A 22930-nucleotide genomic window follows, 5' to 3' on the forward strand; every position below is an offset into this window, starting at 1 on the left:
AAGAAGGATATTTTGCCATTTATATCCCTTCATTCACTTTTTTTTTTCCCACTTAAGAAACAGGAAATCTTATAACTGGCATAAACATTTCCATTGCATCAAAAACAACAAAATATCTAGAAATAAACTTAACCAAGGAGGTTATCTATACTCTGAAAACTGTAAACCATTGATGAAGGAAATTGAAGATGATACAAGGAAATGGAAAGATGCTTTTGGATTGGAAGAATCAACGTTATTAAAATGGCCGTACTACCCAAAGCAATCTACAGATCCAGTGCAACCCCTGTCAACACTCATGACATTTTTCACAGAACTAGAACAAACATTTCCAAAATTTATATGGAACCCTAAAAGACCCCGAAGTGCCAAAGACATCTTTTGTAGGTCTTTTTCCCCTCTTCCTTCTTTGTTCTCTTTTTTGTTTGATGACTAGAGAAGTTCCTTTAACATTTGTTGTAAAGCTGGTTTGGTGATGCTGAATTCTTTAAGCGTTTGTTTATGAAGCTTTTGATTTCTCCATCAAATCTGAACAAGAGCCTTGCTGGATAGAGTGTTCTTGGTTGTAGGTTTTTCCCTTCCATCACTTTAAATATATCGTGCCACTCCCTTCTGGCCTGTACAGTTTGTGCTGAAAAATCAGCTGATAACCTTATGGGAGTTCCCTTGTATGTTATTTGTTGCTTTTCTCTTGTTGATTTTAATATTTTCTCCTCATCCTTAATTTTTGTCAATTTGATTACTATGTGCCTTGGTGTGCTCATCTTTGGGTTGATCCTGTGTGGAACTCTCTGTGCTTCCTGGATATGGGTGACTGTTTCCTTTCCTAATTTGGGGATATTTTCAGTTATTATCTCTCCAAAATTTTTCTCAGGTCCTTTCTCTCTTCTTTTTCTGGGATCCCATAATGCATATATCAGTGGACTTAATGTTGTCCCAGAGTTCTGTTAAAGTAACATCATTTCTTTTCATTCTTTTCTTTTTTCTATTCTGCAGTAGTGATTTCCACTAATCTGTCTTCTAGCTCGCTGATCCATTCTTCTGCCTCATTTAGTCTGTTCTTGGTTCCTTCTAGTGTATTCATTTCAGTGATTTTATTCTTTAACTCTGTTTGGGTATTCTTTAGATTTTCCAATTCTGCTAAAAACTTCATTCTGTGCATCTATACTCCTCTTGAGTTCTTTGAACATCTTCACCATCATTAAACTCTTTCTCAGTTAAATTACCTATCTCCTCATCACTTTTGTCTTCTACTGGGATTTTATCTTGTGCCTTGGCCTGGGAGATAATTCCTCTGCTGCCTCATATTGTCTATCTTTCTGTCTGTGTTTTTAGGTAGGTTAGTTATGTTTCTTGACCTTGGAGAGGTGGCCCTCTGTGGGAGACGTCCCATGTGTCCCAGCAGTACACTCCTCTCTTGTCACCCAAGGGCCAGGATCCAGCCAGTCCCAGCGTAGAGTCTGGCCTGTGTTTGTGGATTCCTTCCACAGGATTTGGAATTGTTTTCTTATTTCTGGTATCTTCCCTCTGGTGGATGAGGCTGGACTGTAGGCTTATGCAGGTTCCCTGGCAGCAGGAGCTGGTGCCTGCCCACTGCTGGGTGAAGCTTGGTCCTGGGCCTCTGGTGGGTAGGACGTTTGTGGCTCAGGAGGCCTGCTGATGGGTGGGGCTGTGTTCCCAGCCAGTATGTTGTTTGGCCTGCGGCTTCCCAGCCCTTAAGCCTACAGGCTGTTGGGTGGGGCTAGGTCTTGGTGCTAATGATCCAATCAAGGTGTCAGCCTCCTAGAAAGCTCATGTAGATGAATACTCTCGGATTGTCTGCCACCAGCTTTTATGTCCCCTAGGTGAGCTGCAGCTGTCCCCTACCTCCCCAGGAAATCCTCCAAAACCAGCAGGCAGGTCTGGCCCAGGTTCCTATGAAATCACTGCCTCTGCCCTTGGACCTGGCGCACGTGAGATTCTGTGTGCTCTTCCCAAGAGAATGACATCTCTGTTTCCCCCAGTCCTGTGGGGCTCCTGGAGCTAAGCCCCGCTGGCCTTCAAAACCAGTTGTCCTGGGGTCTCCTCCTCCCAATGCCGGAACCCCGGGCTGGGGGGCCTGACGTGGGGCTCAGGACTCTCACTCCTGTGGGGAGGGGGTGTGGGGCCAGATTATATCACGAGCACGCCCCTCCTACCATCCTGCTGTGGTTTCCTCTTTATGTTTCCAGTTGAGGAAGATCTTTTTTGCTGGGTTCCAGTCTTTTTTTCCCCCGATGGTTGTTTAGCAGTCAGTTGTAGTTTCGTTGTAGCCGTGAGGAGAGCTGAACTCGTGGCCCTAGTATTCTGCCATCTTGACCGGAAATCTGACAGATCTTCCCTTTATTCTTAATGTCATTCACAGGTCACTGAGGTTAAGTTTTTCATTTGGAGATTCATCTCTGAGGCACTAACAGGAATGTCATTACAGAGACACTATCAAGGCACCTGATTGCTGGGGGCGTTGACAAGGGTGAGATCCTTTGAGGGTCATGTTTAGTAAGGCTTAAGTTAAGGTGGACCCTCATCTCCAAAACACGTTGATTATTTTAATGAGCCAAACAAAGATGGCAATAAAAGTCACCTTCTCTTTTTTATAATGTGATCAGCATCACACGTTCAGTGAACTTTTCAAAAGGTAGCATTTAAAAAATTGTCATTTACATCTCATTTAGCTTTCAGAACAGGATAATCTCTTGTAGATTTATTTCTTTGAAAATTTACCATGAAATTTTCTAGGAATCTAATGGAGAAATAATAGTTTGATCAGATGTACTTGTTCCCTGGAATAGAATGGTTATAATACATTTGTTTGTGGGTGAGTCATTCTGAGGTCTTTTGAGTTTAGTGTCCAGTTAAATTCTGGTGGCACGTACTGCCTCCTTGTCTGCTGCTGAGAGTTCCCAGTTCACACACCCCAGGAAGTCACTCTGCATGAATAGCAAAATCAGCTGGGCTGTTTAGAGTATAATATGTAATTCATTTAAAAATAATTTTGTTTAATGCAGGTGCTTTTTTATGGTGAACTCCCCAGAAAAGCTAGAAGCATTTTCATAGTTTTCCTGTAAATGACTCAGCAGGATTTTCAATAAATAGAAAACTGCATATATAAAGACCTTGATGGCATTTTATGATTTTTCTCATTTACTTAAGTGGGGACTATCTTTCCATGCATCAGTAAGTAGGTGGGCAAAGATAGTTTCTTTGGAAGAATAAAGTCACATGGGTGGCAGAAATATCTTAAGGTGTTTCAGATTGCAGCAATTCCTGAGCCAACAGGCAGTTCAGACTCTCATGGATTTTGGGGGTGAGGCTATGGGGAATGAATGAAGAAGGGACAAGTCAAATTGCTATAATTGCTGTAGGAATGATTTGCCCGGGAGTTGGTGACTTTCAGGATAACCAGGTGAGTACTCCTTCCCTTCTGTGTTGTTTCAGCACTGATGTTCAGAGGGAAGGTGGTTTTGATACCCCTGTAAGGTGGAAGTTTAAGTGTACAAACAGTTCAGTAGCTTTAAGTATATTCATGTTGTTGTGCAACAAATGTCTAGGCCTCGCAACACTGAGACCCTTTGCTCGTTACACACTAGTTCCCCTCCCCCAGCGCTTGGCAGCCACCTTTCTGCTTTTCTGTTTTTATGATTTTGTCTGCTTTAGACTTGCCCATATGTGACTTGTCTTAGCATGATGTCCTCAAGGTTCACCCATGCTGTAGCATGTGACAGCCCTTCTTTTTCAAGGCTGTATACTATTCCATCATGTGTGTAGGCCACATTTTCTTTCTCTGTTCATCCACTGAGGGACAGCTAGATTGCCTCAGCTCTTGACTGTTGTGACTAGTGCTGCTTTGAACATGGGCACAGATATCTCTTCAAGGTCCTGCTTTCTGTTCTTTTGGATATATACCTGAAAGAGGGACCACTGGGTCTTAGGGTGATCTTTCGCCTTTTTAACTGAACTTGTGTCAGCCTTTTCTGAGAGTAGCAGGCGCTGCGAGCTCTGTGAATCTGCTTTCCCGCCTGGCCCGCGTAGAGTACCTGTGAACACTCCTCTTGACGAGGTCTCCCTGAGAGAGTAATTATACAGACGGCATTGCTGAGACTTATTTCCTGTCGTGCCAGGAAACATTCCACGTGCTCAGACCTCCTGAAATAAACACCAGATTCTTTTGGCCAGATTTCATTTCTAGGCACGCACCGTTGTACTCACAAACACCTTCCTCCGGAAAACTCTAGCCAGGCCAGAGAAGGAGCGAGGGCTGGACAGAGAGGCCCAGGAGGAAACGGGGGCACAGGCGGGTGAGGCAACCTGGTTGTCCTTGTCCTCCTCTGCCCGGGAATGGGACAGAGCGTGTCTCTGAGTTACAGCCAGCAGGTTGAGTGTGTGTGTGTTTTGCGGAAACTTTGTTGATTGTGACTCAGTAAGAAGCGTTCACGTTATGGCCTGTACGCACCTCTGTGTGCGCACAGAGCAGCCCCTACGTGTGCGGTGTGCTCTGGCATTGAATCTTCTCGGCCCCTCTTTGTTGGGTGCTTGTTAGCCTCAGCACGGGGCACGGTCCACTAGGCTGCGGCCCCGCTGGGGTTCAGGTCCCCATGAGGCCAGCTCGCAGCGCGGACAGGCTCCGGCTCTGGGCAGACCTGTGTGCTGTTGAGAAAGCCGCGTGACCTTGAGTCCTAAAGCCGTCTGTGCCTCAGTGTCCTGCCCCCCGAGGTGGGGTCGTATTCTGCCCACCTAGTGGATGTGGGGGGCCCAGAGGGGCTCCTGGCCCAGAGTGGTGACCCAGTGCCTCCGGGCCCTGGTTACACTTAACCTTACACTCACTCTCCTTACCTTTTATGTGTTTCACTGTTATCCTGAGTCCTGTGTTGCTTCTCCCACCCATGTAAGTGGCGGGGCTGACCCCTCTGTCCCCGAGCTTGCAGACTCGGGTGGGAGGAAGAATGCCGGCAGTTAACCCGCCAGGAGGCTTAGTGCTCACTGAAGCCCCTTCTCTTTCCCCATCAGACAGCCTGGAATTCAGTCTGACTCCTGACTGAGACGGGGCTGCAGCCCGGCACCCCGAGAGAAAGGCTGGAGTTGCTGCTTCTGCCCGCAGGGCTGGACAGGAGGGGGCCGCCCGCCCCTTCCCTGGGTGACAGGCTGGTTCTGGGCCGCAGCTGCTGCTGCTTTTCAGGCTGCAGCATCTGGTAGCCCGGGTGGGGACGGGGCTGCCCACCCCTGCAACCCCATCCTTTTCTCCCACAAGCACATCTTATCAGGGCCCTTCTGAGTTGTTAGGTCGCGGGTGTTTGATTTTGTGTTTCTCTTCCTTGCAGGCGGTTTTAGTGAATAACATCACCACAGGAGAGCGGCTCATCAGAACCTTGCAAGGTGAGTTCCACTCCCACCTTCACCCAGACGTCAGGCCTGTTAGGACAAACCACCTGTGCTCTGCTCTTTTCTCGGTTCTCTTGTTAGGATCTAGGGAGGGGCGATACTACGAGTAATTAGAATTAGAAGTAATTCTTTTTGCCCGTTTCCTTAGCGTTTCCTTTTAAAAATGTTACTGAATACACTGCAGGCTGTTACGTAGAGAATTCAGTGGTGTCTATACATAGAATGGAGTATCAGTCATAAAAGAGAATGAAGTAAATGCCAACATGGGTGGATCTAGAGATTGTCATATTAAGTGAAATAAGTCAGGCGGAAAAAGACAGATATATCACTTGTATGTGGAATCTAAAAAAGAGTACAGATTTTATTTACAAACCAAAAATAGAGTCACAGACATAGAAAGCAGACTATGGTTACCAAATGGGAAAGGGCAGAGGAGGGATATGTTAGGAGGTTGGGATTAACAGACACACATTACTCTATAAAATAGACAAACAACAGGGACCTACTGTGTAGCACAGGGAACTATATTCACTTTCTTGTAATAGCGTATAATGGAAAAGAATCCGAAAAAAAATATGCATGTGTATAACTGAGTCACTTTGCTGTACACCTGAAACTACCATTGTAAACCGACTACACTTCAATAAAAAATAAGATTAAAATTTAACAGCAAAAAAAGAATTCCCAGTTCAGATTTAACATCTGAATTGAGATGCTATATGACTGTAAAATACACACCAGGTTTCAAAGACTTAGTATGAAAAAAAGAATATAAAATACCTCATTCACAATTTTTTAATTCATATGTTGTCATGGTGCTGTTTTATATCTGTTGGGTTAAATGAAATCATTATTCAAATTAATTCCACCTGGTCTCATTTGCTTTTTTCAAATGTGGTCGCTAGAAAATTTTACATTACCCAGGTGGCTTGCATTATTGTTCTGTTTGGCAGTGCTGGTCCAGAATTCTAGTTCCACATCAGCTTCTAAGAATATTAACAGGGGAAACGCAGAAATTCACAAAGTTAGGTGGGTTACTTGACTGCCAGGGGCCTCTCAGAGCTGCTGGCTTGTGGGTCAGTCCTCCAGTGGGGAGTATGTCCTGAAGCCTTTCCTGTACTCAGTATTTTAAAATCGCTTTAATCAGGTATAATCGACACACAGTAAGCTACACCTGTTTAAAGTGCCCAGTTTGACAAGTTGTGACATGAGCACACGCTTCAAGAAACCATCACACAGTGAACACATCCATCACCCTGAGAAGTTTCTCTGTGTCCTCGGTAACCCTCCCCGGGCTCCCTCTGGTCTGCTGGCCGGCCCTCTGGATCAGGCTGTCATTTTCACAGTTTTGTATGCGTGGAGTCAGATGGCAGGTCCCCCCTTTCCTGTGGCTGCATTTTCTCAGTGTGTGTTTTGAAACTCATCCTTGCTGTCATGGCTGTCGGTTTATTCCTTTTTATTACTTGGGTAGCGTTCCCTTGCCCCATGCTTGGTGTGATTATGGAATCTTCTTTTTAAAGTTAGGTTTGTTGAGTATAATTTACACACAAAGGGTACACTTTTGTGTGTTTTGACGCACGCACAGTCACCTCGACCACCAGCGGCAAGACACAGCTCATGTCCCTCACTCCAGGGAGCCCCCACCTCCGGCCCCCAGCGAGTGTCCACCCTTACAGCTGTGTCTGTTCGAGCATTTCGTGTGAATGCTTTTGACATCGATCTGTGTTGCTGTGTGTGTCAGCAGTTCTTTGAGTCCTTCATTTTAATTTTATTTCCCCCCAGAGAGCTTTGTAGGTCTAGGTTGTGAGGACAGACCCCAGGGAAAGTCGGGTGTCTGTCCAGGCTGTGTTCCGGGCCCCCGTTGCTGCCCTCTGCCCATTCCGGTGGCAGCGTTTCCTTCTGCCCGCAGCTTGGTTCTTGGTCCGCAAGCTGCTGCTTTTTGCTACAGAGCGTTTATGAGCTGAGTCGTCAGGGCAGCTGGATTTCCTTAGGGAGAGCTGTTGTTTCCCGAATTGGAGAGTCGGGGATCAGTGCACACGAGCCTCAGAGGACAGCTGGGCTGTGACTGAGTGACAGGAGAAGAATACCGGAGAGGAGCCGGTGGCCGAGGGCGGGGGCTCGGCAGGGGTGGCAGCGTATCTGACCGCGTGTTGAAATCAGAGTTTGTCAGACCACAGGGTATGTCTGCTGGGGGCTGAGGACACAGTGTGGCGTGTGTGGGCTTGGGGGGCAGTTCAGGGTTTACGACGTCTTAGAGGAACAGGCGGTAGACCCTCCTGATGTGTCATAAAGGTAGGAGGTCAAAAAAGGAGAATTAGATCAGTTGTGAGAGGAATCGAGGTGGGGGCTCCGGCAGGACCGCTCATGCTCCGGGCTGCTTCCTGGGTGGAGTGATTGCAGGGGAGGGGCCGTACTCTTGGCCCTTTTCCCCTTCTCATTCTCTGGGTACCATGGCCCATTGTGTTCCTGTGGTGGGTTTTTTAAAACATTTTTTTGGAGGGGGGAGGTAATTAGGTTTGTTTGTTTATTTTGATGGAGGTGCTGGGGACTGAACCCAGGACCTCGTGCACGCTAAGCCTGCGCCCTACCACTGAGCTGTACCCTCCCCAACCCCGGCTGGGGTGAGTGTCGATGTGTCTTCTGTTGTCATGACGGCCGGGCTGGTGACTGTGTGCTTTCGTGTCCTGCTCTCGGTTCAGACCAGTTGAAGGCCCTGCAGAAGAATTACGGCAAGCTGCAGCAGGAGGTCCTCCAGTTTCAGAAGAACCAGTCCAACCTGGAGAGGAAGTTCTCCTATGACCTGTAAGTGTGTCAGCATCAAGTGCACGCCCCTCACGTCACGGGGGGACGTGCTTTAAGAGGAAGGCGGTGGACGGGGTCCAGCAGAACCTCCACTCGCCTTTCCTGTTACGGAGCATACGGTCGCGGTGGGAAAGGGTCAGTCCCTTCTAAGAGCCATGTCCTTCAGAAATCATGCATTTTATTTGTCAGCAGTGAGAGGGCAGTTCTCCTTATTAGGAAACGGCTCCACTCAATATTCCTTAAGACACGTACCTGAGAACTCTGTAAAGCGTAGGTGTCCTGGTTAAGTCAGTAATATAAAGCCTTTACAAATGTGATCAAGAAGTGCTCAGGTGTGACTGAAGTCAAACTCAGACTAAAAACAGTCTTGGCCTAGTATTAATTTATCACTGGGTGTTGGCACTGAGACTTGTGTCTTTCCAAATTTCTGCAGTGAGAATGGAGGATTTTAATTTTTCCAGCTTTTTTGAGGCATGTGTGACAATAATCATCGCATGTATTTAAAGTGTAAAACGTGATGTTCTAATGTACCTGTCGTTGTGGACTGATGCCCCCAGTCAGGCTAATTAACCATCCATCATCTCCCATATTTACCTTGTTTTGTGTGTGTGGTGAGAACACTGAAAGATCTACTCAACAGACTGCAAGTACACATACACTGTGTTAACTGTAGTCACCGTGCTGTGCATTAGATCTCCAGCTGATAGTGAATGACAGTCTGTTTCAGGCTGGTAGCTTAAGTCTCATACAGAAACCTCTACACTATTACTTCTTGGAGTAGTGATCAAAACAAAACCATAAACCTTTAAGAAGTTCAGCTAAACTCATTAGTAAGATAGTAAAAACCAATTTAGAGGGTCGAGAATGAAGCTGTAGTCTTTGCATTTTCTTTTTTCCTTTTTATCCTTGTAAAAACAATAACTCAAGCAGAGGCAGTTTGGGTTTCAGAGACAACCAGCCACCCGTGACCCCAGCCCTGCTTTGACTGACTGTTCTTCAGTCTATGCCCAAGTTCATATGAAGTTTTTACATAATTGCAGTTGCCATTAAAAATTTTAAATCATGTTTTCACTATCTTGCATTATGTATACATAAAAATTCTTACTGTTTCAAAGTATTTTCTTAAAGATGCCATAACGTGGAGGAACCGAGTTTATTTCCCCATTTCCCAGTTTGTTGGACATTGAGGTTACCTCTAAGTTTTGGTTATTCTCAAATAGCCTGACGTCAGTGCATTTAACTTTTAAAAGTTATTATTTTGGATTATTTCCTTCTAAAAAAGACTCAGTTTAGTGTGTGAGTTGGTATAAGTTGCCACATTGCATTCTGGAAGGATTTGAGCTGTCTGGCCAGCAGCAGTGTGGGTGACCTCACACCCAGCTCACGTCCTTCCACTCACCATAATATCTTTCTGATCACTTTAAAACCAAACACAACTAAAACCAGGGACACCCAAATACATACATATGCAAAGGACACGTGTAGGCAGCACAAGGAACTGTCATTGGAAGATACGCACACGGACCCTTACTCAGCCAGGCCAGTGGTTCTCGGGGGCAGATTGGCTTCCAGGAGACCTTTGGTGATGTCCCAAGGCATTTTTGGTTGTCACGACTCTGAAGAGATGTTACTGGCATACAGTGGGTAGGGAGCCAGGGTGCTGCTAAGCTCCCTCCAAAGCACAGGGCTGCTCCCACAACAAAGCTGTATCTGGCCCAGAGCACCACTGCGTGCCGGGCTGTGGACACCTGAGTCAGGCTGGTGACCCTTGGAGAGCATTCGGACGGAAGTGAATCGTTCCAACTTACTGTTACTCAGCCTTGGACGTTGACGCACATATTTTCCTCCCATTGATGAAAATACAACAAGCCATTAATAGCCTCCCTTGGTGAATGCTGACTTGGAAGATTCTGACCTCGTAGGAGATCAGCAGGCCCGGGACAGGGAGGGCAGCTCGGCTCCCCCGTGGGGCGCTCAGACGGGCGGCGAGCAGAACTGCCAGCCCCGGGGGCTGTGCGTGCCGGACGCACTCTTGTTCTCTTGGGAGGTGACAGGTGAATTGGAAACTCTGGCTGACCCCATCGATCTTTCTAAAGCCTTGTGCCCGAAGCCGTGTACCAGATATGGGGTCCCTCCCAGGGTGTGTTTATAAAATACCGAAAGCTAGAAAGAGTTAGTGTTTCTTAACTTTCTTTGGATTATAGACCCTTTTTGAGAAGCCTGTGAAAGGTGTGGACTCTTTGTTAGCAAATATATAAATGGACAGATACACAGAGTTGTGTATTTAGGGTGAGGGCCCCCGAAGCACACCCGCACGCCCTCTGTTAACACGCCCTCTCCGTGCTGAGAATGAAGGAGCTGACGGAGAGGCCAGTCTCCTGATGCACTGGTTCGTGTTCGTCCAGTCAGAGCAGCCGCACACTGTCCCAGCGCTTGCTCCTGCACCTGTGGCCGGCATCACTGTTGCCGCATCCGACCCAGCTGCCCCCTGCAGCCTTTCTCCCCAGAGCGTGTGGAGTTGGCGTGTCACGTGAACTTGCCATCGCAACCCCACGCCGCGGGGAAATCGCGTTTTTCTAATGCCGGTGCTGGAATGTAGTGGTAATACGTTGGCCCTCCGTGTCCGTGGATGCGGAACCCGGAGATTCAGAGGGCTGACTGTCCTAGGCCATTTTATTAAGGGACTTGGGCCTCCTTGGCTCTGGGGGTCCTCAGGGGCCCTGGAACCTACCGCCCGTAATACTGAGGGATGCCTGTGCTCTGATGATCAGGTCACCCATCTCGACAGGCCCCTGTATGGAGCACGGTCACCATGTACATGTCAGGGAAAGCCAGTCCAAGGCCTGTGGGCAGTAACACTGCCACAGTCTGAATGACCCGCTCTGAGGCGGTCCCCTCACTGCCGTCCAGCCGGAACGTGGGAGGCTGGCCTTCGTCTGCACGGCTCTTTGTGCTTGATTTCGGGAGGGCTGAGAGCAGGTGAGAGCAGGACTTCCCTCTTGCAGGTTTATAGGCTCGGGAGCGGCTGTGCACCTGCGCTTCTGCCAATCCCGGGCATCTGGAAAATTGTGTGATAACAGTGAACTGGACACACTTTGTTCTCTCAGGATACAGATGTCTTTTTGTTTGCTCCGTTTAAGCCGCGGTGCGATAGTCTGCCACCTGTGGCCTGCATGTGTGTGAGAGTTCTCTTTCCATGAGTTTTCCACCAAGTCTTCACTTCTCTTGGTCTGTATGTAAGCTGCCCAAGGTCAGGGGCTGTGTCCTTCATTACTTCTACAGAACCTGATGCCCTTCTGTGGGTAGTACTTTGACCCAGTAAGTCCTCTGAACTGAAGGGTGTATTACAAGAGTTAGAGGGTGAGGACACTTAACACTAGGCTCTGAGATGCCTGCAGCTGCAAGAGCTGGTGGTGGGGTAGAGGCTCCTGCTGCTGCTGCTCGGTCAGGAAGCCCCACGCCTGGCTCTGGTTTCAGCCTCATCACTTTCTCTCTCTCTGACCCTGGTCAAGGTCAGTCAGTCAGGTCACCTCCTAGCTTCCTTATCTGATTGACTGATTGCCTTTTTTTCCCCCCTTCGGAAATATTTTTAAATTAAAAAATTTTTAATACAATTTAAAAGTTACTTTCCATTTACAGTTATTACAGAATATTGGGGCATTCCCTATGTTGTACAACAGATCCTTGTAGTGTATCTTACGCTCAGTAGTTTGTGCTTCTCACTCCCCTACCGTCCCCACTGGTAACCACTAGTTTGTATCTGTGAGTCTGCTTCTTTTTTTGTTGTTGTTGTTATATTCACTAGTTTGTTGTATTTTTTTAGATTCCACATATAAATGGTATCATACATTTTTTGACATATTTCACTTAGCACAGTGTCCTCCTAGTCCATCCATGTTGCTGCAAATGGCAACATTTCATTCTTTTTTATGGCTGCGTAGTATTCCATTATATGTATATACCACATCTTTATGTGTTCATCCATTGATAAACATTTAGGTTGCCTCCATATCTTGGCAGTTGTAAACAGTGCTGCTGTAAACATTAGGGTGCATGTATCCTTTCGAATTAGTGTTTTTTGTCTTTTGGGGGCTATACATCCAGGAGTGGAATTGCTGGGTCATATGGTAAGTTCTGTTTTTAGTTTTTTGAGAACCTTCATACTGTTTCCATGTTGGCTGCACCAGTTTACATTCTCACCATTAGGGTACAAAGGTTCCCTGTTCTCCATATCCTCCCCAACTTTTGTCATTTTTAGCTTCCTTATTTGTGTAAGTGGGTAATTCTCTCAATTGCTTTACAGCTCTGAGCCTTGAGATACTCACACAATAAATTCCAGGCAGGAGGCAGCTGATTGGGAGCTCAGGCTGAATTAGATTGTACATCCCAACAGTAACTCTCTGATAACAACTGGATGTCCTCCAATTCAGTTTTTTAAAAAATAAACCTTAAAACTTTTGAACCATTTTAGATTTACAGAATGATTGCAGAGAGCGTGCAGATCCTGTTCCCCACACCAGTTCCCCTGTTGTTAACACTTAATGTTGGTATGGTGTCCTTGTCACAGTTAAGTACCCAGCATAGATGCGTTATTATTAACTGAAATTCGTACTTTATTCACGCTCCCTCAGTTTTCCCCTAATGTCCTTTTTCTGGTTCCCAGCATACATCACGTTTATTCATCATGCTTCCTTAGGCTCCCCTTGGCTGTGACAGTTCCTCAGACTTAGATTTTTTATGATCTTGATAGCTTTGAGGAGTCCTGGTCAGGTATTTTGTAGAAACGTCCTTCAGCTGAGGTTTACCTGATGTTTTTCTCACAGTTAAATTGGGGCAACACATTTTGGGGAGGCAGGCCACAGAGGTCAAGTGCTGTCCTCGTGAGTTCACGTCAAGGGTACGTGCTGTCAGTCTGACTTACCGCTGTCCATCACCTGAGGGAGGTTATGTGTGTCAGGTTTCTTTACTACAAACTTTGTTTCTTCCCCCTGTGTGCTGTAATCTTTGGAGACAGTCACCCTGCTTGGCCTGTACTTACAGGCTGGGGAGTTAAGCTCCCCTTCCCTAAGGGCGGAGTATCTGTATAAATTATCTGGAATTCTCCTGCACAGGAGATTTGACTCGTTTTATTGTCTGCTTATTTATATCAGTATGGACTCATGGATATTTGTTTTATACTTAGGGTTATAATTCAATACTGTTTTATTTATTTTTTGCTCAAATTGTTCCAGCTTTGGCCATTGGGAGCTCTTTCAATTGATTCCTTTATCCAGTTGACATATCCCTGGTATAGTGAGTTTGCCCTTTTTTTTTTTTTAAAAAAAATCACCTTTTTACACTCTGACACCAAAAGATGCTCCAAACTCATTTTCATATAGTTTCTGCCCCAGTCCTAGCATCATTCAGTCAACCATTTCTCCAAGGAGCCCTTGTTCTTTTTGTTGGAGAACAGTATATAAGGAACCAAGATCTGGGTACTAGGTGTGCTTTTCGCTACTAGGGTGTCATTGCTGCTGGGCCCTCTCAGATGACAGAGCAAAGAGAGATTGTGTGTGCACTGGCTTGTGTTACATGTAGATACTGATAAATGTTTCTATCTGTATCTGTATTTAGTTAAACATGAGTTCATACTGCTGCCTTCAACTCCAGTCCATTTAAATTAACATAATAGTATGGAACTGGTTATGTTCTCAACGTGCAACACCATTTGGTCATTTTATCAATTTTTGTGACTCCAGATATTTTGAAACTGCCTGTGGCAATAACCAGTCAGTGCTTATCCAAATGCGTTCATCTTTTCTTTCCCCCTAGCAAAAATACTACGTTTCGAATCTTTCCTTGCAGTTAGGTATGGCCGAGTGACTAAGTTCTGGCCAGTCGGGAAAGGAAGTTGTGCGGTGGGACTTAACAGGAAGGCTTCTGAAAAGGAGGACAACTCACTGCACATCCCTTTCCCTTTTCTCCTCCCTCCTTTCTGCTGCCTGGGTTTCACATGAGACAGCTGGACCACTAGCAGCCATCCTGGGTCAGGAGGTAATCGTGGGGATAGAAACCGGTGCTAGGATACTGAAACGGAAAGAGAAGCCTGGATTTTTGATGACTCAGGGCTGCCCTCCTAGCCCCGGACTGCCTGCCTCAAGATTTCCTTTATGTGAGCAACAAATAAACTGCTGTCTTTTGGCTTTTTTGTTTCACCTAGCCAAACTTCATGCTCACTTATACACGTTTTGAAAGTGCCTTTAAATATTGTTTCTTAAACCAGATCATTTTCATAAATGCTCATCTGTTTGCCCCAAGAAAGACTCCTTAGGAAAGGCCATTTAGAACTGAGTCCTGAATAAGGAGTAGAGAAGGGAGGTTTGGACGTGTCAGGAAGGAAAGAGAACCTGGGGCCCAGGGTGATGGGGCCAAGCAGGTGGTATCCGATGGCCATGGAGGGAAGCAAGGAAGGGCACACACTCTCCCACTGAGCTGTACCCTCCCCCTTCAAGCACGTTTTAATTACTCTTTGAGACATTTTTCTGATGGCTGCTTTAAAATCTTTGTCAAATCATTTTAACTTCTCTGTCATGCTGGATTGCTATCTGTTGATTGATCTCTTTCATTCAATTTGAGTCTTCCTGGTTCTTGACATGACAAATGATCTTTGATTGGAACCTCTGGGCAGTGGTGGTAAGAGGCCTGGCTCTTCACTGACGCCTCTGACACACCCCGTGGGAAAGGCGGGGGACTGCCCTAGTGTTGGGATGGAAGCGCAGCTTCCCACGTGCTCTGCAGGGACACCACTGTGTTGTCTAGATCCTGAGGTCCCTAGCCAGTCCGCCTTCTTCTCTCCACCTTTCAGAGCTTGCTTATGTTTATTCAGATACAACGTCCAGAGCTTTTAGTTGTGCTTAGTAGAAGAACACACCTGCCTGTCTTCCTGGAGGGGAAGTGCAGTTCAGTGTTGACACAATTGCAGAGTTAGCACAAACCCTGTGTGTTAAGGGGCTCATTCCCATGAGGCTGCCCCTATTTCAGATGCCACAAGTTCTTGGTGGCCCTAGGCCACCTGTACTTCTGCCCAGCTAGCTACAAATTCAGGGCTTTCCCCTCCCACTCAGGATCAGTAATTCTCCACAGCTCAGAAAAGTTCTGTACCTACACTTGCAGTTTTATTATAAAGGCTGCAACTCAGGAGTAGCTAAATGGCAGAGACTCAGAAGGCGAGGTCTGGGTTAGAGGTTCAGGGGCGGACCGGAGCTTCTGTTGGAGTTGGGGTGCCACCTTTCTGGTTCACGGATGTGTTTGCCGAAAGGAAGCTCACCAAGCTCGTAGTCCAGAGTTTTTATTGTATGGTTGAGTCACTGGCTACGTGACTGAACTCATCTCTCCTTGGTCCTTGGAAAAGGACCTTTCATCATGTGGTTGGTTCCCTGGCCACCAGCCCCCATCCCAAAGCTTTGCAGGCTCTTCCCAGTAAGTCAACTCCACAGGGGCTCATTATGTGTAACGGAAGGCACTCCTGTTACTCAGGAAATTCTCGGGGTCTTAATTAAGAGCTCTGTGCCAATAGCCAGAGAGACAGAAAAATACTGTATGATATCACTCATATGTGGAATCTTAAAAAAAATGAACTTAAATATAAAATAGAAACAGACTCATAGACTTATGGTTGCCGGAGGGACAGGGGTGGGGAGGGACAGACTGGGAGTTTGAAATTTGTAGCTACCGACAGGTGTATATAGAATAGATACACGAGATTATACTGTAAAGCACAGGGAAATATATACAAGATCTTGTAGCTCACGGTGAAAAAAAATGTGACAGTGAATATATGTATGTTCATGTATGACTGAAATTATGCTCTACACTGGAAATTGACACAACATTGTAAACTGACTATAACTCAGTAAAATAAAATAAAACATTTTATTTCTACTTTTTTTTTTTTTTTTGCAGAGGAGGTAATTAGGTTTAGTTATTTATTTTAATGGAGATGCTGGGGATTGAACCCAGGACCTCGTGCATGCTAAGCACGCACTCTGCCACTGAGCTCTACCCTCCTCCTCAAAGACCACATTTTTTTTTTATTATGCTACAGATTATATTTTAAAAATTTGTTTTTTCTAACCAATTGAAGTTCACTTATTTAAGAACAGTGTGACATTTTTTGTAAGTTTCAGTCAACTCCAGTTTTCTTGCCATTTAGTAACTGAAAACTCACGTGCTGCCCTGCCTCGGTGTCCCCTGCAGATAAAGTGCAGGAAGCAGGGAAGGGAAGAAGTGGATTTCTCAGTCACAGCAGGGGAGACTCGCTGTTAGAGGCATCTCTAAATACTGTCCTTTCTTTTGCCTTCCTTCCCCTTCAAAGGAACCAGTGCATCAACCAGATGAAAGAGGTGAAGGAGCAGTGTGACGAGCGGATAGAGGAGGTCACCAAAAAGGGGAACGCGGCCGGGGCTTCCAGAGCCCCAAGCGAACAGAAGGACCAAAGCCAGCAGGTAAGCCTCGGCTTTTTCTGCCAAGGATCTCTGAAAGGTCGTCCTTCCCTCTTTTCAGACATTTTGTTCCCTTATCTGCTGTCTGATTTGCTCTAATCTCTGCTCTCCCGCATGGGTTTGGTTCCCCGAGACATGACAGCCTGGTCCCGGGACGCGGGGACTCTGACCGAGGGTGCTGGCCTCTGACCCAGTCCCGGTGCTCGGGGCTTTAAGGGGATTACCTCATTTAAAGCTCACAGCCTCCCCGGGAGAGAGTTGCTGCTGTTCTCCAGTTTTGAGGCTCCAAGGCCCATGGAGATGGTTAAATACTGTGGCCAAGGTTGGAGCCCTTGGTCAGTGATGTAGCTGACCAGAGCCCGTGCTGTCAGGCTGCCCCCGGTGTCGGCACAGCCCACAGAAGTGCTGCTCGAAGCCTTCTGGGGCATCCTTGTTTGTTTTAAATGCAGCAGTGTTATTTACATACAATTCACATACCATACAGTTCACCTGGGCAGTGTTTACAGTTCAGTGGTTTTTACTGTATTCACAAAGTTGTGCAGCCATCATCACAATCAATTTTAGAACGTCTTCATTACCGCAAAAGAAATCCCATACCTGTTATCACTCCCCTTTTACCCCAAGTCCCTGGAGCTTCAGACAACCTCTGATCTGCTTTCTGTCTCCATAGATTTGCCTTATCTGGACATTTCATATCAGTGGAATCAAACTGGCTTTCACTTAGCACAGTGCTTTCAGGAGTCATTCCTGTCATATGAGTCCTTTGTTCCTTTTCATGGCTGACTAATATTCCATCATATATGAATATACCACATTTTGTTTATTCATTTGTCAATTGGTGGGCATTTGGGTTATTTCCACTTTTTGGCTACTGTGAATAACGCTGCTGTGAACTTGCACGCACACATTTTTGTGCGAACATAAGAGCTTCCATTTCTCTTTATAAGCTTGGAGTAGACTTGCTGGGTCACGTGGTAACTGTGCTTAATGTGTTGAGGAAGTGCCAGACTGTTTCGGAAAGTGCTCGTATCCTTTTACATTCCCATCAGCAGATTATGTGAGGGTTCCAGTTTCTCCACATCCTTGCCAGTCCATGTTACACCTGTCGTCTTCATTATAACCTTCCTAGTGGGTGTGGAGTGGTACCTCATTGTGGTTTTGGCTTGCATTTCCCTGATAACTGACGCCGTTGAGCATCTTTTCATGTGCTTTATTGGCCGTTTGTACATACCCTCTTTGGAGAAATGTCTACTCATATCTTGTGTCCATTTTGAAAGTTATTTTTATTATTGAATTGTAAAAGTTCTTTATATATTCACATATAAAGATATTGGATATATGATTTGCAAATACTTCCCATTCTGTGAGTTGTTTTTCCACTTTTGGATGATATTCTTTGAAGCACAGAAGTTCTTAATTTTGATTGTCTAGTGTATCTATTTTTCCTTTGTTGCTCGTTCTGTTGGTGTCATATCTAAAAGCACTTCGCCTGACCCAGCATCGTGACGTTTACTCCTGTATTTTTCTCTGAGAGTTTTAAGTTCTTAGCCTTCAGTTCTTCCGTTTAGTCCCATGGTTCATTCTGAGTTTAGTTTTTGTATGTGGTGTGAGCTAAGGGTCCAAGTTCTTTATTTTGCATGTGGGTATCCAGTTGTCTCAACACCCAGGTTTGAGGAAGAAGAAACAACTCTATTTTCTCTTCCACTGAGTCGCTTTGGCATCCTCGTGAAAAAATCAGTTTGTTTATTTCTGGACTCTCAGTTCTGTTCTGTTGATCTTTGTCCTTAATATCAATACCACACAGTCTCCATTACTGTATCTTTGTAGTGAGCTTTGATAGCAGAAGTGTGACTGCTCCAGCTTTGTTCTTTTTCAAGATTATTTTGGCTCTTCTGCTCTGGTTGACTTTCTGTATGAATTTTAGGATCTGCTTGTCAGTGTCTTCAACAAAGCCAGGTGGGATTTTGACAGATTACACTGAATCTGAAAGACCAGTTTGGGGAGTATTGTTACCTTAGCAAATCCTGGTGTGTGAATGTGGGACGTCCGTCCGCTTATTTAAGTCCTTAAGAAATCTTTTTCGGTAAAGTTTTGTAGTCTTCAGAAGTCTTCTTTTGCTCAACTTATTTCTAAGTATTTTTGATGCTGTTAGAAATGGAATTGTTTTCTTAATTTCATTTTCGAATTGTTTCTTGTTGGTGTGTAGCAGTACAATTCATTTTTCATTTTGATCTTGTGTAACTTTGCTGAACTTGTTTTATGAGTTCAAACAGTATTTTTTTGTGATTCCTTAGGATTTGCTTTATACAAGATTATGTCTCCTAAAAACAGAGATAGTTTTACATCTTCCTTTCCAACCTGGATGTCTTTTATTTCTTTTTTATCCCTTAATAGCCCTGGCTGGAACCTCCAGTATAATGTTGAATAGAAGCAGTGAGAGTGGACATCCTTGTCTTGTTCTTGATCTTGGGCGGAAAGTGCTAAGTCTTTCACTGTGAAGTCTGATGTCAGTGGTGCAGGCATACCTCGTTTAATTGTGCTTCAGATACTTGTGTTTTTTACAAATGGAAGGATTGTGGCAGTTCTTTGGGCAAGTATTTTGGCTCCATTTTTCCAACAGCATTTGCTCACTTCATGTCTCTGTGTCACATGTTGGTAATTCTTGCAATATTTAAAACGTTTTCATTATTATAATAGTTTATAGTAATCCAGGATCAGATCTTTGATGTAACTGTTTTGGAACCTTTTAAAGCAATAGTCTTTTTTAAATAAGATAGTAAAATTTTTTAGACATAACGCTATCACACACTTCATAGACCATAGTGTAGTGTAAACATAATTTTATAGGCACTGGAAATCAAAAAGTTGGTGTGACTTGCTTTATTGCGATACTTGCTTTTATTACGGTGGTCTGGAACCAGACCGGCAGTATCTTTGAAGTCTGCCTATATATTTTTCATTGATGTACATTATCCAAATGAGGAAGTTCTCCCCCCTCCACCCCATTCTTATTTGTTGAGTGTTCTTATCAAGAAGATCTGCTAGATTTTGCCAGTGTTTTTTCTGCATCTGTTGAGATGATCACGTGTTTTGTCCTTTATGCTGTCGACACGGTGTTACTCTGATCTTTAGATGTTAAGCTAACCTTGCATTGCTGGGATAACTCCCCCTTGGCCGTGGTGTATAATCCTTTTGTATGTTCCTTGATTTGATTTGCTAGTATTTTGTTGATGATTTGGGGGTCTATATTCATATTATGTTACACTTTTATCTTCTTGTAGTGTCTTTGGCTTTGGTATCAGGATAATTACTGGCCTCAGAATGAGCTGAGTAGTATTCCTTCTGCTTTTTGAAGGAGTTTGTGAAGATTTGGTGTTAAATGTTTGGTAGAATTCACTGGTGAATTTGGAACTAGGCTTTTTTGGGGGGGAAATTTTTAAATGACTACTTCAGTCTTTTGCTCAGATTTTCTGCTTCTTGAATCAGTTTGATAGAGTGTGTCTTTCTAAGAACTTGTCTGTTTCATCTGAGCTGTCAAACATGGTGAGCAGTTGTTCTTAGTATTTCCTTATAATACAACTTTTTTGGGGGGAAGGGTTATAACTCAAGTGGTAGAGTGCATGCCCCACACCCAAGAGGTCCAGGGTTCAGTTCCTGTACCTTCTCCAAGTGGAAACCAGTGAAGAAACCTAATCACCTCCCCCTCGTAAAACAAACAAGGCAAAAGAAAAAACCCAACTTTTTTTTTATGTAAAGTTGATAGTGTTATTCCCTCCCCAAGCATTTTTTATTTTAGTACTTTGTGTCTTTTTTTATTCTCAATTAATGTAGCTAAATAAAGCTTTGTCAATTTTGTTCATCTTTTAGAGAACTACTTTTGGTTTCAATGATTTTTTTTTCTTTTTTAAAACTAAAAAAACTTTTTTCATTTTTGGGGGGGGCGTGCTTATTAAGTTTTACCTATCTATCTATTTAATGGCGGTACTGAGCTATTCCCTCCCCACGTTGATTTTTTTAATTGTTTTTCTTTTCCGTGTCATGAATTCCTGCTCTGATCTGTCTTCTATCCTTCTTTGCTTTAGGTTTAGTTTGCTCTTTTCCCAGTGTCTCAAGGTGGAAGACTGGGTCATTGGTTTGGGCTCTGTGTGGATTTCCCTCTCGGCGTTGCTTTGGCTGCCTTCCATGAGTCTGGTGTGTTGTGTGTTCATCTTAACGTTCCTTGGGGTTTCTCCTTGTCTTGTGATTCCTTCGGCCCATCGGTTACTTAAGGAGCGTGTTGTCTAACTTCCACATATTTGTGAGTTTCTCAGCTTACATGCTGTTTGATTTATAATTTTGTTCCATTGTGACTGGGGAACATACATGGCGTGGTTCCAGTCATTTAACGTTTGTTGAGGTTGGTTTTGTGGCCTGGCACCTGGCTGTCCTGGAGAATTGTCGTGTGCACTTGACAAGAGTGTGTATTTTGCTCTTGTTGGGTTGGTTTGCAGTGTTGTTCAAGTCGTCTTTTTCCTTGTTAATCGACTGAAAGTTTTTTCTGGGCGATCTTGACTCCCCCCCAGATCTGATTGGTGCCAGGTGGCGGGACACGATGGGGGTAGGTCACAGCGATTCTCAGGGTTTCGGTGTTACTACTTGTCAGAAGGACGTGGTGCCCCCCGGCGCTGCTCGGGGTTGTTGAAGGCTCGTGGTCACCAGCCCCGGCCTGGCGTCCTGTGCTCCTGTTTCAGCCCCGAGCGGCCAGTGAGCCGCAGCCCCGGCCGCAGGAAGCCGGCCCGCCCCGGGCAGGAGACGCGCCCAGCAAGGGCGAGCCCCAGACCCCGGCCCCCAGTTCTGAGGCGGCTTTGGATCTGAAGAGACACGGTGAGAAAGGTAAGCGACGCGTGGCCGTGACACGCGGAGGCCCTGGGTGCCGGCGGCGGGGGCGGCGGGCGGCGGGCGAGGCTCTCCGGGCGCCTGGACTCGGGGCCCGGGGCCCGGGGCCCTGCCTCTGTGCTACTGGCTTCTCGCGCTGGTAGGCGGGGTGCCTTTCTTTGGCAGCTGCGCACAGGCAGGCTGGGGCCGGGGCTTCATTCGGGGCGTTGGTGGGTCAGTGGGACCGAGGGGAGGTGGCCGAGCCCCGGGCAGTGTCCTGGGCTCCGAGCTAGTGTCTCACAGACGCGATGGTCAGACGCCCTCAGCAGGGCCGCCGCCTCCGCTTGTGGCCCCGCACTGTGATCCAGAGCCTCAGGTCAGATTTTGTTTCGAAACCACTTTCCTCTTGCTCGTGGTTGTGCAGCCGAGCCGCAGGCAGAGCGGCCTGGGGTCTGCTGAGGCCGCGGGGTAGGGGACCCGGCCGCCCGCCCATCCGCAGCCCGTGGGACGGCTCTGGGCTTGAGTGGGACCAGGGTTTCTGGTTTAACTTTAATTAAACTCCTTGCCGGGAGGTCACAGCTCACTGTGTTTCGTGCACAGAGGAAGCCCCGGAGATGCAGGTCGTCAGCAAGGAGGAGCTTCGGAGGGACGGCCCGGGGCTGCCGCCGGAGCCGGGCCGAGAGCCGGCTGCGGCCCCGGACGGCCGCGTGGCCGGAAGAGGCGGCGCGGAGCCCGCGGAGGCAGCGCCCGGCCAGACCCCGCGGGTGCCGGCCGCGCTGTTGGCGAGCCAGGAGGATCCGGAGGAGGAGGGCCCCGAGCGGGAGCAGCTCGTCATCCGCGACGGGCAGGAGGAGGAGCAGGAGCCCGGCGCGGAAGGTGTGTGGCGCGCGGCCCACGGGCCCGGCCTTCTCGCCCCCCTTCCCGACGCTGGACGGGCCACAGGGAGCGGCCCGAACCGCGGCTCACCGCGTGGCGCCTTGTTTGGTGGCTGGGTTTGGTGTCCGTTACTAAGCAGGAGGCAGGACGGAAGAGCCACGCACTGCCCAGCGCGTAGACTTTCATAAGTAACGCGCACACGGAGCCAGGGGACTTTCTGGGTGGAAGACCTTGTGGCGGGAGCTGAGCTTCCGGGACACGCAGGCCCCCTGCAGGGGGACCGCGCGCCCGGCCTCCTCTCTCCACTCCTCACGCAGTCGCCGCGGCGCCTGGTGGACAGATGTGGGAGGAAGGGGCGGGTCCGTGGAGCTTCAGGCGTGTTTGGGTGTTGCGGGAAAGTGGCGTAGGAACCCCACTTTTCTGGCCTGGTTGACTTTTCTCTTTTTTAAGGGAAGTGTGGGAAACAGATCAACAGAATATGCTGGGATGTATTTTGGTCCCTTAGAGATGGAAATTTCAGT

The 22930-nt window shown here is 46.6% G+C and overlaps 1 protein-coding gene across 2 annotated transcripts in view; it reads left to right on the forward strand.

Annotated features, from left to right (window-relative positions):
* GOLM1 (golgi membrane protein 1) overlaps window positions 1-22930 on the forward strand; it is a 71099-nt gene that overhangs the window by 42177 nt on the left and 5992 nt on the right. For both annotated transcript variants that reach the window (XM_072959191.1, XM_072959190.1), the window contains exons 4-8: window positions 5337-5391; window positions 8097-8199; window positions 16553-16682; window positions 21410-21551; window positions 22134-22409. In XM_072959191.1, the coding sequence (XP_072815292.1) occupies window positions 5337-5391; window positions 8097-8199; window positions 16553-16682; window positions 21410-21551; window positions 22134-22409 (706 nt within the window). The remainder of the gene's footprint in view (window positions 1-5336; window positions 5392-8096; window positions 8200-16552; window positions 16683-21409; window positions 21552-22133; window positions 22410-22930) is intronic.

This window comes from Vicugna pacos, chromosome 4, assembly GCF_048564905.1.
Source record: "Vicugna pacos chromosome 4, VicPac4, whole genome shotgun sequence".
In the NCBI taxonomy this organism is placed as follows: Eukaryota; Metazoa; Chordata; class Mammalia; order Artiodactyla; family Camelidae; genus Vicugna; species Vicugna pacos.